Source organism: Phragmites australis, chromosome 15 (assembly GCF_958298935.1).
Source record: "Phragmites australis chromosome 15, lpPhrAust1.1, whole genome shotgun sequence".
Taxonomy (NCBI): domain Eukaryota; kingdom Viridiplantae; phylum Streptophyta; class Magnoliopsida; order Poales; family Poaceae; genus Phragmites; species Phragmites australis.
The window spans coordinates 9,653,947-9,669,385 of NC_084935.1; the positions used below are offsets into that span (position 1 = coordinate 9,653,947).

The following is a 15,439-nucleotide window of genomic DNA, read 5'->3' on the forward strand; positions in this document are numbered from 1 at the left end:
GTACTTGAACAAACCACACACTCGAACTTAACCATCATATGTCTCATAGTAGTGCAGCAAAATCAGCAGACAAAAGCAGCACACAACAAAAGCAGTACACAGAGTGACCACACTACATCATAAGGAGGCAGCAACCAATATGCAAGCCCTGTTGGCGCAATGCTTCCTCTCCTTCCTCTTCCTCTTCCTCTGCCCCTGCCTCTGCTAGATGGTGGTACTCCTGCAACTTCACTTGCACTACAATATGTAATCAAACATAAATAAATAATGTTGTGACTTGAACAATATTATGTAAGGTGCACATGACTTACTTGGTTGAATCAGTATTTATAGTAGCTGAGGAATTTGTGGCCCTCTCCTTGCCCCTCCTTGTAGGTGTTGGACTGTGTGCAATATTGGGTTCATTGCTTCCCTCCTGTGGTCTAGTTTGTATGGATGAGCGCTTTCTTTTCTTCTGCTTAGCTGTAAGACCTCCTTGGCAATGCTTTGATGTATGTTCTTATTCATTGCAATATGTGCACCTCATCTTCTTCTTAGTGCCATCTCCTTCTGATCCCTTGATCCTCTGCTTCCTTGGGTGCCCAGGTTTACTTCTTAACTTGGACTTCTTTATGGTGTATCCTATATCAACCTTTTTCCACTGGTGCTTGAATGTCATTGCAGAGAACACACTAGCATATGCCTTCTTGAACTTCCCAACAAAAAATTACTCATGCACATACTCATTGATGTCAGATTCCCTTAGATAGCTAATGAAAGCTAATGCATGGTCATAGGGCTTACCACACACTTGCCATGCCATGCAAGTACATGTCTTCAGCTTCAAGTTGACAACATGCTTTATTACTTGCCCTGCCTTAGTCACGAAAGAAACTTTAGCTTCATCATTACCATTTCTTGTAACCTGATAACCAACCATATTCTTGGACTTCTTATTGAGTTCTTCGACAATAGATGGGATGATTCTGCCATCCATTTGACTAGCTATTCTGCGTCTCAAATGAAACTTAGTCACAATCATTTGCCTTATCTTATCAAGTATGTTCACAACTTGTAGCTCCTTTTACTTCATGATCCACTTGTTGAAGGACTTAGATAGGTTATTGCTGATGTAGTCTACTTTGCAGTCTTTAGAGAACTTGCTCCTGCTCCACAGGTACAGATGATTCTCCTCCAAATAAGCTATTGCATCAGGACATTTCTCCTTGATCTTTCCCATATGGTAGTTAAACTTGTCCAGTGTGTAGCTCTTAGCAGATGGCCACATGTTCTGACCAAACAATGGTTCATAGTACTTCCTTTTGAAGTTCTTCCATAGGTGCCTTATACATTCCATATGTTCAACTGCCCCCTTAATCCCCTTGCATGCATCAGTACTGATGACCAAATCATTGGGATTACCAATAGCTTTCTTTAAGTTCTCAATGAACCATGTCCAACTCTCCTTGGACTCTATCTCAATGATTCCATATGCCACTGGACAGAACCAGTTGTGGTCATCTATTGCAACAGCTACTATCAATTGACATCTTGCCTTTCCTGTTAGGTGTGTATAGTCAATGTCAATATCTGGCCTGCAGCCTTCCAAAAAACCATCAATGCATGGTTTCAGTGCTATGAAGAGTCTTCTGAAGCAAATATCCCTTTTGAACTCTTCTGTATCTATCTCAACTATGCTTCCAGGCATTGTCCTTAGAAGTTCTGCTCTAAAAGTGGGCAACAGATCATAACAATCGGCCCACTTGCCATATACTTGTTAAGAGCCTTCTCTTTGCCCTTGAAACCTTGTCATAAGAAACTTCAAACTTGTACTTCTTATTTAACTCATCCTATAGCTTCTTTGATCCCATTGTTGGCTTCTCCTTCAACCATTCTATACTCTTTCTGCCACCCAATTAGTTGTGGCCATTGTGTGCCCACACTTATTCACAAAACTACAAACATGGCCGGCCTGTTTGTCTTAATCTGCAAATGAGTAATCATCATCAATAATTATTATAGAAAAAAAGAATTAAGGGTCAAAAAATAAACAAGGAGACTAAAGCACTTGCCTTGCAACCATAGAATTTCTTACCGGATGATGCAGAAAACATCCATTTGTAGCTCTTGTCTGCCTTTTTGCACTTAGCTCTGAATCTACTTTTGTCTCTCTTAACAGTTTGGACAACATAACCGGTAATGATTGCATGATGTGTTAATGCTGCCTTGACCGAGTTCACATCTAGGTAGATCATACCTTCATCAACACATGGATTGTTAATGTCATAGCAAAAGACTGGTTCAGAGTCATCATCGTCATCTACTACTACATCATCACCATCATAGCCAGTGTTAGATTCTGAGTTCTGAGTTAGAGTAAGAAGAAGTAGCTGCAGCAGTGTCATAGCTGATGTCACTTGCCACTTCATGTGATCCAGCAACAGAGTATATGCCCTCATCATCCACTCCTACCAATTCCTCATCATCATGAGCTGTTTTTCTGGCCTTTTTGGCATGTTTGGTAGGTTGACCAGGTGCTTTTGTGTTGTCTCTCTTATATGTAGTGTCTCTCTCATCTATGGTGGATTTCTCATCTGTGGTGGGTTGAGTTACTTGAACTGGAGGATCTAAAAGTATAGGTGGAGTGCATGGTGGATTATGACCTATATTGTTCCTCATAGCAGGATGAGACCTCTATTTGGTTGGAGAAATATGCTCTATATGCCCAATAAAATTATTCGCCTAGGCATCAATATGGACTACTCCTTTCTCCTTATGCATATCCAACCAATCTAAGAGTTGCTGATCGGTCCGAATTTCGATAGAAGCATCAACCAGTGAACCCCACAAGGTTAGATACTGCTTCAAACCCCAAACAACATGTGCCCCCACATCACCTACTAACTGTTCTATCGAGTACCTATCCCTCTCGACATTTAAAGAAAGTGGTTTGGACTTGTAATATGTCTTTGGCCCCCAGTCTGGACAGCTAAAAATGACCGAATTTTAACAACAAGTTTCAAATTACTACGGAACGTCCTACACACCACAACAACAAAAACTGAACTAGTAAGCTAAATCAAAATGCATCCCACCAATTCGAACCGTATCCTAACAAATCGAACCATATCCTACCAAATCATGGAAAACACTAACACTCACAGAACGAAAGTTCAAGTCAGTACCTGGATTCAGTACTCGGACCCATGGCGCCTCACCACGCGGCACCAAAAGCCACAAATGTGCAACCTTTCTGTCTCCTCAAGCCATGTGCCGCCCCAAGATGCCAACTCCACAGTCCGGCCACCTCAGATCTTTAGTTCTCGCTCTCTCTCCTCGTGTTTTGCCGCTCCTCTCCACGCCAAGCTCTTCCCCATTGCCTTCACGTCTAGCTCTTCCACTGTTGCTTTTGACTGATTTGGGAATCTAGGGTTTCAAGCGAGGAGTTGGGGTCGAGTTGGGACCGAGTGTACATGCACAAGGGCACTTCCGTCTTTTGCAACCACGTTGAATTATCGATCATTTTTTCTTTTTTAAATGGCTAAATCTAATAGGAGCTAACGGAAGGGTAAAACAAGGATAAACGGAAGTTTCAATTTTAAATTTCAGGGGCAAACTAGCGATGTCTAATTTAAGAAGAGCAACTAGCAATTTAGGTGTAAAGCATCGCAGTGGCACAGATTACCCAAAAACAAAGGATCGAAGTACCAAGCTGCCTAGCTGGGCTGATGGATGAGAGCCGTGCAAAGTGCGAAAGAATGAGCATGCTTTCCATTGAATCGAAGGGTCCTGCAGGCCCCGTAGCAGCCAGGCCAGCTATGTATGCCATACGCCATCCTGACATCTGTAGGGACATGCCCAAGCACGGACGCGGTTTGGCGTCAAATAGTAGTACAAGATACCACTCGCTCGCAGTCGAAGTGCAAGCCAGTGCTAGTAGTGCCGCAGTCGGGGCCCGACCTCCACTGATCCGGCAAGCTTTCACGGTCTCCACGATTGGACCCAACAAGAGCTGCAGGCAGCATCCTAAACCTAACTTGCTGTGACCACCGTCCGTTTCCCCAAATGAGAATCACCCGGCCGTCCCCCCCCCCCCCTCTCGACGTTCGATGGCAAGGAACATAGCGCCGCTTGTGTGGCTGCGACAATGGTGAGTGTTTTGCCTTTTTGCCGAATGCCCGAACTAACCAACAGATCGATGGCGAATTGGCAACAACATTGAGTGGAAAGAAGCGTCCGACGGGTGGTGGCGATGGGCAGTGGCCTCTATGATACGCCCTATCCCACGGTTTCTCGTAAAAGTGGCTAAGTACGTCGGGCTAAATGGCCGACACAAGGCACGGTCATTTTAGTCTGATCTTGGCACGGTATGGTGGCTAACGGATCAGGTCAGCACAGCACGACGGCTTGGACCGTGGTTGGACCGGAGCCGCGATACGACGGATCGGCACGGTACGATCTATTTAGCTGTTGCTATTTTTTAATATCTTATATAATTTATTTAGATCTAATACTATATAAAATATATGGTGTAATAGTAGTGTATTTGGGTAGGACTGGACCGTCCATTTGGCAAACTCTGGTTTCTCATCATCTCGTGACAGCTGAATCACACATTTTCGCTCACACACCCGGACGTCGCGCATGTATTTTCTTCCGCGTGATACGGGACCTGCTCGTCGGTTGTCATTGGCAATCTGGGTTCATTGTAGGAGTTGGCTAGGCGCGGGCTCCAGAGGCATTTGCATATTTGCCCCAACTTTAGTTTATAAATGCTCGTTTGCCCTTGTTGAGTTGTTTCCTTCACTTTGCACCATTGCCTCTACTATTTGAAAATGAGCATTCTCATTGCCCCAACTCTGTTAAGGGGTTGACGGTGTTTAATCAGCACCCAAAAGATATTTTTGCCCTTACATGTACTTGGCACGGATGATCATGGAATTGGATAGAATCTACATAAATGGACCTATTCAAATGAAACTTTTTACATATCTCATTCCCCATTGGCAGATATAACCATATCATCAAAAGAGAGAAAATCCAATTTTACAACAATACAACTCAGACAATATCATGTCTGCTAGATCAAGCTGAAGCATTTTCTGCGAGAGGCTATCCACGATAAATTGCATTCTCATTTTCTGCTATAGTACTAATTATGCTCAAACTGGTCACATGCATTCTTATTTTTAGGTTCAAAGTATGAGCCCGCGTGAGTACGATAGAGAACAGCTAGAAAAAAGAGAGAACCACTGAGCAAGCTAGCTTAGCTTCCAAATAAGCAGTATGCCAAATTTGTTTGAGCAATAATTATTCTATTCCAATCACTTGAAATATACCTAGTATAGCTCAATGTGCCTCCTGCGGGAAAGATATTTTTTTTTTTTGTTTTCAGTTGCTTGATGTTTAGGCGTTTTCTTATTTTCCGTGATAAAAAGCCTGCATACAGTTTTACCATCTCATATAGTGAAGACATTCAAAACGGCTTATGCTTTTAGAATCAACTGATAAGATAGCAGAAAATAAATAGTAATTATGTAGCAACTTCAGTTACTTAATAAAATCAGACCAACAATAAAATCCACTTGTATCTCCCACACCACCGTAAGAGGCGCCTTCCTTAGTGCCTATACCAATTTGGTGATCCGGTCCGACACCCTACGGTCATAGCCACTGCAAAAGCCAAAACCCGGCACCACCTCCCGGCTCCTGCACTCCCGCACTCTATTCTCATCGTGCCCTTTCCCTCCGAAAAAACATATTCTATAGGATCCTGTTCAGAAAAATCTTCGTAAGACTTTATTCAAGGTCTATAAAGATTCTCGTGAGACCTTATCCATACTATTCATTCTATGATTTAATAGCTGAGCTGGAAAAATAGACATATATCATCACAGAGAAAATAATCTTTCGTAAGACAAAATCGTATAAATTTTGCTTCCATTCTCTCTACTTTCCGTCTCCACGAAACCAGTTGCTTTTGGAGCAAATGCGCTCATGCTAACGACCGCATAGTTGCTCCCTATACCCCTCACAGGTCTCCTCACCAACCTTGCCCATCTTCCTCCCTCCATTGCTCCGGGGAAGCTCTCTGCAGGTTCGTTCGGTTCAGCGCAATGGCAGGCGGCAATGCCGGTGCCGCCGCTGCTCGTCGCTTGTCCTTCGTCGGCCTGCTGCTGCTGCCGCCGCTGCTCTCGGTCCTCGTTGCCGGCGACGACCCGTACCGGTTCTTCACGTGGACGGTCACCTACGGCGACATCTCCCCGCTCGGCGTCAAGCAGCAGGTGTGCTACAGTACATTCTCACTGTACTTGGTTTGCTTCCCCCGTTCGATTTGCATTGGGACGTACGGCGGAGCCTGCCCTGATGACCACGCATGTGGAATTGCTTTTGCAGGGGATCCTGATCAACAACCAGTTCCCGGGGCCGCAGGTCGAGGCCGTCACCAACGACAATCTCATCATCAACGTCTTCAACAAGCTCAACGAGCCATTCCTCCTCTCCTGGTACTACTGCTTACTGCTCCTCTTCCTTCCCTCCTCCTCCTGCATGAATCCATCCGTTTCACCAACGTTAACGTATCTTCTCCTTGCACGTACGACGTGCGTACTCGGCTGCTCGTTCGTAGATCGTAGCAGCTAATTCATCTTAAGTTTATGTTGCATAGTGTACGCGGTAATATTAATAACAAACTTCAGATATGAAGATGTAAATACGTCATGAGAGTATCGCTGAATAAATACGTCGGAAACACTATCATAATTTGATTTCAAATTGAATTTGAAAAATAAAAAAATTATTCGCTAATTTCTCCCTTATTTTTATTTTTATTAAGAAAACGGATCCAATATACATAGCGAATGATAATGGTGAATGATAAAAGTGAATAAACTATTTAAATTTTAAAAATTTTCATTAGATAGGAAGAGAATATCTATAGAAACTAAATCATGTTTTATATGCTAAAGACTAGCACTTAACATCCAACTTAAAATCTGAAGTCCTGTTGCAATCCATCCGGTGGCAATCTAAGATAGCATCCCTAACAACCACGTAGCAAATTAAATACTGGTTGCAATTTAGGAGTATACAGTCTGGTATCATGTTTTATATGCTAGAGACTAGCACTCATCCAACTTACAATCTGAAGTCCAGTTGCAATCTATCCGGTGGCAATCTAAGATAGCATCCCTAACAAGTAGGTAGCAAATTAAACACTGGTTGTAATTTAGGAGTATATAGTCCGGTGCTAAATTATGGACATGTTTAGATAAGTTATGGTTTCAAAGTTTTTGGGTAACCGAGGAAGTGGCTGTGGCTATTAAGTTTTAGTTGTTGTTTTTATAATAAATTTTTAGCTTCTCAGTACACTAAAAATCAAAACATATTTCTTATTTTTTTAGTTTATTCCAACCATAGCCAATCCAAAACTACCAGAAACCGAAATCAAAAACCAAACATTTAGATAGCTCCAGAAACCGAAATCAAAAACCAAACATTTAGATAGCTTCTAAATTTTTTTAAGAAAAAAACTGGAAAAAAAAAACTATCCAAACGGCTATATCTATCGTGATTCCAACAAGCGATTCTTTTGTTTGACATTACTGAATGCAAAATGCAATCACATCTTACATCACTCTTCACACACACCACAGCTGAAACGAAGTGCTCTGCTCCAGTGAGTGAGCTGGTCACTGTACCTACCGCTCCACTGAAGACGGATTTCAATAGCCTTATTAAACGACAAAACCACATCGCCTACCGAGATAATACTCCATACCATGTCGGCGGTTTAGCTTGACATTTCGCAACAGCTCATGGCATCATTGGGCGATTAGGACAGGATAATTGGAATGTTATGGTAAAATTTCGTTTAAAACGATGTGGTAGAAAGCAACGTGCGACTTAGTTTCTTGGCTGCGATCCTGTACTGGGGCTGGACCAGGGACCGCGCAGCAGACGTCCTGCTTGGCCGACTCGTAGCTGGTTTCGGAGCGTATGCCGAAGGGAGATACTGGACGGTTCACTGCAGAAATAGTACTGTAGGAGCAAAATAGCAAACTATACATGGTGACAAATGGGTCCTGCTGAACTGTTGCAGCAGACTCAGTGTTACTGACCACCCATGTTCATTTTTTTTTCAAAATCAAACCTATCGAATTCAAGTTGAATTTTGATACCGTGTCAGTGTTTAGATAACACTGAGCAGAGTCAATAAGATTTGTTTGTTAACAACATTTGCACCTTTCAGTGGCTGCGTCAACAATCACATGTACTCCCTCCATTCAAAAATACAAGACGTATTTTATTTTGGTTCGATCTTTAAAGTTAGACTTTGACTATTGTGTTCTCATAAAATATATAGTTTACGGTTACAAACCAATCTAGCGTGAAAGAGTTTTAAAATGTGAATCTAATTTTATAATTTTATACACTAAACATATTTATAATTTAACTAATTATTGATCAAATTATATAAAATTCGATTTCTTTAAAACAAAACATGTCTTGTATTTTTAAAGGGAGTGAGTATATAAGAAGTTACCTTGTCGAAAAGGAAAACACACTGGAATGCTGCAGAATGGCAGCTTGATCATCCGCAGCCTTTCGCCGGGCTGATCAAGCTGTGTGCCATTATGGCCATGGGTTATGAGGAGGAGGCCTCGCGATCGCGATGTGTGCAACACGTTAATACGTACGTATGTGGTTGACTGGTTGGGTTGCAATGCATGTGGGATGGTCGTTGCGTGGCAACTTGCATGGACGTGACAACGGCTTGATGGATATGGAGACGGAATTGTTGTCGAGCCGTGTCTCATGTAGGCGATGGCGAGATGTGAGCCGATCGACCACTGATTGCCGCGCGCACAAATTTAGCTTTAGGGCGTACGCAACAAATACGACTTTGCATGTTTTTTATATACAGTCTATCTCAGAAGTAAATTTTATAGGATTATATCCTACAAAAGATCTTATTTTCTGTGATAATACGTATCTTCTTACTTTTTATTCTTTTCAACCCAGTTATTAGGTCAGAAGATATGCGACTAGATCAAGGTCTTAGGGAGATCTTTCATAGGAAGATTTTATAGAATTTGCTTTTATCTCAGTCGTCTATTCCTCGAATGTAGTACTCGTATATTTATTAATTCTCTTACATATTGTATATATATATTTTATTTATTCTTAAGCATGAATCTCAACGCTAATGAACAGATCTGATAAACAATTCTTTCGCATGGTTTAGTGGAATTTTTTGCGTTCCATAGGCCAGAGCATCACACTCAAGTGGCTGCGCAAACGGGGAGAAAGGCATCTGCTCGCTTAAGGTCGTGATGGGCTCGCTTAAGGTCGTGATGGGGCTCGAAAAGGAGAGAGGGAAGCGCGAAAAAGGAGCGAGAGGAAGGTGGAGGCAATTGGCAAGACGGCTCGCAACCTCGACCATGGACATGCAGCAGTTCTGTTCCGATCATGTGGTTGATCTTGATCACACGCACTCTGGATGGATCGGATGGCGCAGAGATAGAACCGTTCGTCGGAACGGCAACCGTACGTTGAAAACGATTCATTTTGGAGTACAGGCCGAACCAGGCAGATGCAACTACTCCAGTACTCTGCTGGAACGCCAAATTCTAACCATGCACACTCACATGGCGCCTCGAGAATATACCACAGCAGCAAGCTCATCCAGAGCACCTACGTTACGCAGTACAATGGCACGGACAAGAGAACGTGCCATGCAGCGCCGTGCAACGTGTCGCCTCGTGATAACGACGACTCCGAGGCCGCGACTGACATACGCGTGTCCGAACCCAGCTCGTGTCGTACCCGGCGATCGACGTCTGCGACTCGTGAATTTCTCAAACTTTAATTTGACACGGCAGAGGATCGATCAAACCTAGCTAATTAAACAAACAACGAAGCAAATTAATGCGACTGAGAAGCTTGAGCTGCTGCTGGCATTGTGAAACGTGACTTGATTTCTAATGACCTGACCGGTGCTTGTAACGCATGCTGCATGCAGGAGCGGGATCCAGCAGCGGCGGAACTCGTTCGAGGACGGTGTGGCCGGCACGACGTGCCCGATCCCGCCCGGCGGCAACTTCACCTACATCCTGCAGGCCAAGGACCAGATCGGCACCTACTACTACTTCCCCTCGCTCGCCTTCCACAAGGCCGCCGGCGGCTTCGGCGGCATCCGCGTCCTCAGCCGCCCCATGATCCCCGTCCCGTTCCCGCCGCCCGCCGCGGACTACACCGTCCTCATCGGCGACTGGTACAAGGCCGACCACACCGTACGTCGTCAGCTCGAAAATCTTGCGTTGTTTGTCAGAGAGCAGCTTAATCAGCAGAAACGGGCAGAACAATCTCGTATAAATTAAGCAGTGCTTTCGCTGATCTGACACGGAGATTGTTCTTGGACTGACAGGACTTGAGGTACACGCTTGACAGCGGCAAGGCGCTTGGCTTCCCAGACGGCTTGCTGATCAACGGCCGAAGTTGGAATGGCTACACCTTCACCGTCCAGCCTGGTAAGCACGATCTATCAGTGCAAATGTGGCCATTCTGCAGCAAATCTCAGCTGATCACTCCTCACAGTTAGTAGTTGCAGACAGGTTTTTAACTAATGGGCCTCTGAATCTTCGTGCATTGCAGGCAAGACGTACCGTTTCCGGATCACCAACGTGGGGCTGGCCACTTCCCTCAACATAAGGTTCCAGGGGCACACCATGAAACTCGTCGAGGTGGAGGGGTCGCACAGCATGCAGACCACCTACTCCTCCCTGGACGTGCACCTCGGCCAGTCCTACTCGGTGCTCCTAACCGCCGACCAGCCCGGGTTCGACTACGCCATTGTCGTCTCCACGCGCTTCACCAGCAAGATCATCTCCACCACGGCCGTCCTGCACTACACCAACTCCGCCGGCGAGGCACCCGGCCCTCTGCCCGGAGGCCCCACCATCCAGATCGACTGGTCACTCAATCAGGCCCGATCTATCAGGTAGCACTGCATTGATATCACTGGTTCAGTCCGTCAGATCTCTTCAGTTTCTTCAGACAAGTTCAGACTAGCGTCTCAGTGATCAGTGAACTAGCTGACATGTATGCCTCGCTTGGTGCTACAAACTTTGCAACCAGATGGAACCTCACGGCGAGCGGGCCCAGGCCGAATCCGCAGGGCTCCTACCACTACGGTCTGGTGCCGGTGGCCAGGACCATCAGACTGGCCAACTCGGCGGCGACTATCAACGGGAAGCAGAGGTACGCGGTGAACAGCGTGTCGTACGTCAACGCGGACACCCCGCTCAAGATCGCCGACTACTACAAGATCTCCGGCGTGTTCTCGGTGGGCACCATCGCCGACAACCCGACCTACGGCAGCGCCTACCTCCAGACGTCGGTCATGGGGGCGAATTACAGGGATTACGTCGAGATTGTGTTTGAGAACAACGAGGACGAGGTGCAGTCCTGGCACATCGACGGCTACGCCTTCTGGGTCGTCGGGTATGAACATCGTATCCACTTTCAAGAATGTGAAGTGTTCGGAGTTTTTTTTTCTTTCTTGTGTCCGTTTACTCTTGGTTATCTGAATGGATGTAAATGTGTGTGTAGAATGGATGGAGGAAAATGGTCGTCCGCAAGCAGGCAGGGCTACAATTTGAGGGATGGCATTTCACGGTACACAGTTCAGGTATGATGCTGTGCTTTCTTCTGAATATATCTCACTCTTGAAGCTGAAACTGTGTTTTACTAAATATTTTGTTTAGAAACTGGGTGGAAATGACAGTGTTCTTTGGAGTTGAATATGATTCGGTCAAGTCTTTTCATCACAAGTCTGCAGCACATGTACAGGCGTATTATATTTTTCACCTGTAGCATTGGGCATTGCATAGCTCGGCCATCCAAGTTGCCCATTCAGCCGCCGTGTTGGTTAAGTTCTTGCCTTTCAGAAACGTTGTAGTGATCAATCCACATCAGGAAAGCCACAGTGTCATACTCTTCCACCAGCCTACTGCTTTGATGGCTATCACATTTCATTTCCCTGATGACTTTTTCCTCATGAAATTTACCACTATGTTGAACCAGTAATCGTGTGATGCTGCTTTGGCAAGTACTTGGAAACTGACGCATCTGTGCCTCCATCAGGTTTACCCCAGGTCATGGACAGCGATCTACATGGCCCTGGACAACGTCGGCATGTGGAACGTCAGGTCGGAGAACTGGGCCAGGCAGTATCTGGGGCAGCAGTTCTACCTCCGCGTCTGGACGCCGTCGACGTCGTTGCGCGACGAGTACGCGATCCCCAAGAACGCGCTCCTCTGCGGCCGGGTCGCCGGTCGCCCAACCAGGCTGCTCTGAGTTGGGACGGCGGGCCAGAGCTTGTCTGAGTTGGTCTGGAGAAAACGTAGGCACAGGAACTTACTCCGAAGGAAGGCTCGAAGAAGAGTGACCTCAAAGTTTAAAATGTTGCTGAATATCTGCAGAAGCATATGCCATTTATAGCTCAGATTAGACCATGCAATACTACTGTCAATGTTCATTTGTGTCTGCATTTTGCTTGATTCCTTTATGCAACGCAATTGTTTTTAGTGATGGGTTACATGGATATAAACAATCGTGCAGCATCTTGCTACATTACTCTTATTCTTAATAAGGTATAATATGCTGGATCATAGGGCTGAATAACGAGACAGCTTGATTCGTTTGAGTCGTTTGGCTCGTTTAATATAATGAGTAGAAAAACCAATTTACCTTGCTCGTTTGGTTTACGAGCAGGTTGTTACTTTTTTTTTTTAAGGGAGCAGCTTGTTACTAGGATGAAAATAATATAAGCATTCACTGAAAAATGCATCGATAAAATTATACAACAATAGCAATAACATCTACAAGTATAGTACTTTTTTGCATGGTTTAATCAGAGGTATAATTGTTATAAGCTGAATCTCTTCTGAAAGTTTTTCAAACCAACATGCAACACAACTACAGAGAGATCCATCTATATATGTTCTGCTACTGGAACAAAACATCCAAAAAAAATGAAACAATGTTCCTCACATATCTGTCTATACATGTAAAAACTGATGGAATGACCGATGGGAGAAGAAAAAAAGATAAGAACTACATCGTAACGAGGAACTGACCAATAAAAAGCCAAATAGGTTGGCGATGAGCCTCTCCATCAAAGATAAAGATGACTAATGAGCAAACTGATGACCATAGTGAAATAGAGCAATACGATGCAGATCATGGCCCTGGCTGGTTTGGCTTGTGAGCTACTCGCGAGCTAACTCGTTATCTAAACGAGCTAAAACATTTTGGAACGAGCGGAACCAGACATGAGCTAAACTAGCTCACGAGCTTTGAGCTTTTCATCCAGCCCTACTGGATCATGTTGAGTTGTTGACTTCAATGGCATTTCTCCCTGTTGTCCTTAAGCACACGCTCACAATTGTGCCTTACTAAAAGTCATGAAAATTTATCAGTGCAGTGTGCGGGTTTGAACAACGCTAATCACTGAGACTGAAGCTGCACTATTTGCGGTGGAATCTGTTATGAATAGGTATTTTTTAGATATAACCATGTGATCAATTACTAAGAGTTATGTCTATTACGAAAGAGTGTCTCTCCAATAGACACGTCATCTCATCATGATGGAAGCTTTCTCATCAATGAATACAGTTGCGGTGGCGCGTCGGCCAACCAGGCATGACTGAGGGCGTAGCGGCGCCTGAGCATGTGGCGCATCTGCGTGCGCGACCACGCCCGTGCTTGCCCGACGGCCTGACCCAATGGTCAGCCTAATCCGACGGCAACCTCGCCCTGCCCGGCGGTGGCAGGGGCTATGGGTTGGTCTGCTCGATGCGGTTCGCCCACCGACGATAACTTTGGCCTGGCGGCGGTGGCCCGAGCCTGCAGGCGGCGCCATAGGGGGATGGAGGTGGGGTGGGGTGACAGCCTAATCCTAACCGCCCCTCCTCCTCACCTTTTATATGGGGTGGCTCCCTTACCATGTCGAATGGGCCCAAAGGCCGACTGGGCCTCAACACAAAGTTGGCTTGGCCCATTCGGCCGACAGCCTAAGGCCAATGGCCTTTTGACAGAAAAGATCCTGCATTTATGTGAAATTGGGTTATAAAAATACATTAAATTATCTTTTACATTTGAACCCTCTGGTTTTAAATGTATTGCACTGTACTATATTTACATCATGTAAATATGCATTCTAGATCCCGTTTTTCTAGAATATTATGCAATGTTCCATGTGTTTGTCTTATACAATCCCTGTAACATACAATTATGTTTATGACCGCTTTAATTTTGCAATTGAGATTCATTCTCTTGCAAGATTATACGTTAATTCACCTTAATTAAGCCAAAAGACCTCAAATTATGTAGCTAACACATGTGCCAAACAAATCTAATATTTGGCACATGTGTGGATGCTACAAGCACTCCACTAAGAAATACCACATCCCGAGACATTTAGTTGATCTATATTTCAATTCATGGGACGTAACCGACCTGCTCAAGGACAAATATTTGAATCACACTTCAAATCTTCAAAATAACTCCACCAATGAGGCTAATTGTTCACAACAAGTTTTACAAGAACAAAGTAACAACCAGACTCTTGTGCAACTAGAAGATCCCATGAGCACAGAAAACATACATGTCGAATTTGCTTTGCACGACATATTTGGAGATCTTAACTTATCTCCTAATTACTTTGATACCATGTTATTCACTTCTATTAAGTGTTGTAATACAATATTGTATCAACACTTATGATACTAAATAAGTTTGTATGTATTATATATATCTAATAAAGAATTTCATATTAAATTATCTATTTCTATATATAGATTTCTACGAGAATCAATCCAATATTGGAAGAAATATGCCTTATGGATATATGTACTGCAAACTGTATACTATAGGGAACCAAAATATTTTCAAACTCTTAAGATAAGGAAATGTTTTGACAATCGCTAGACACGATGCAGTGATTGTTAGCTCTAGTCGTGCCATAATTACTCACCCTTTGGGTACACAAGTTAGAATCAATGATCCTCTATTGTATCTCGATTCAACCCGTACATTACTAAGTTGTAGAGATATCCGTCAGAATGGTTTCCATATTGAAACCCATTATGACAACAAAAGAGAAATTTCTCCTCTTAATCAACGGATATGGCAAGCTTCCCTATATACCATCTGCATTGTACTATATATACATCAAACCCGTACAACCTATTACGTACAAAATAAATTTTCTATTTTGATCAAATCAAGACTTGGTATGATTGTCTTGGTCACTCTTCCTTAGATATGATGAGAAAAATTATTAATAATTCTATTGGTCATAGTATTCTCAAATCTTCAGATTTGTGTGCAGCATGTGACATAAGGAATTTAATTTTAAGGCTCTCTTACCTTAAAATTCATAATGCGCCACCCA

General features: G+C 44.0%; 1 protein-coding gene across 1 annotated transcript; it reads left to right on the forward strand.

Moving 5' to 3' along the window:
- The first annotated feature begins 5,963 nt into the window (after window positions 1–5,963).
- LOC133891985 (L-ascorbate oxidase homolog) lies at window positions 5,964–12,621 on the forward strand. Its single transcript, XM_062332717.1, has 8 exons — window positions 5,964–6,263; window positions 6,376–6,485; window positions 10,004–10,274; window positions 10,409–10,511; window positions 10,636–10,981; window positions 11,119–11,484; window positions 11,593–11,671; window positions 12,127–12,621. Exons 1-8 carry the CDS (start codon window positions 6,096–6,098, stop codon window positions 12,337–12,339), a joined length of 1,656 nt encoding a protein of 551 aa, XP_062188701.1. The 5' UTR covers window positions 5,964–6,095; the 3' UTR covers window positions 12,340–12,621.
- Window positions 12,622–15,439: the final 2,818 nt, after the last annotated feature.

Bases quoted from the DNA above. Each gene is read 5' to 3' on its own strand.
- LOC133891985 (XM_062332717.1), top strand. From the start codon at position 6,096: ATGGCAGGCGGCAATGCCGGTGCCGCCGCTGCTCGTCGCTTGTCCTTC. The intron at 6,264-6,375 runs GTGTGCTACAGT...TTGCTTTTGCAG, and splicing joins CGCTCGGCGTCAAGCAGCAG to GGGATCCTGATCAACAACCA. The intron at 10,982-11,118 runs GTAGCACTGCAT...CTTTGCAACCAG, and splicing joins AATCAGGCCCGATCTATCAG to ATGGAACCTCACGGCGAGCG.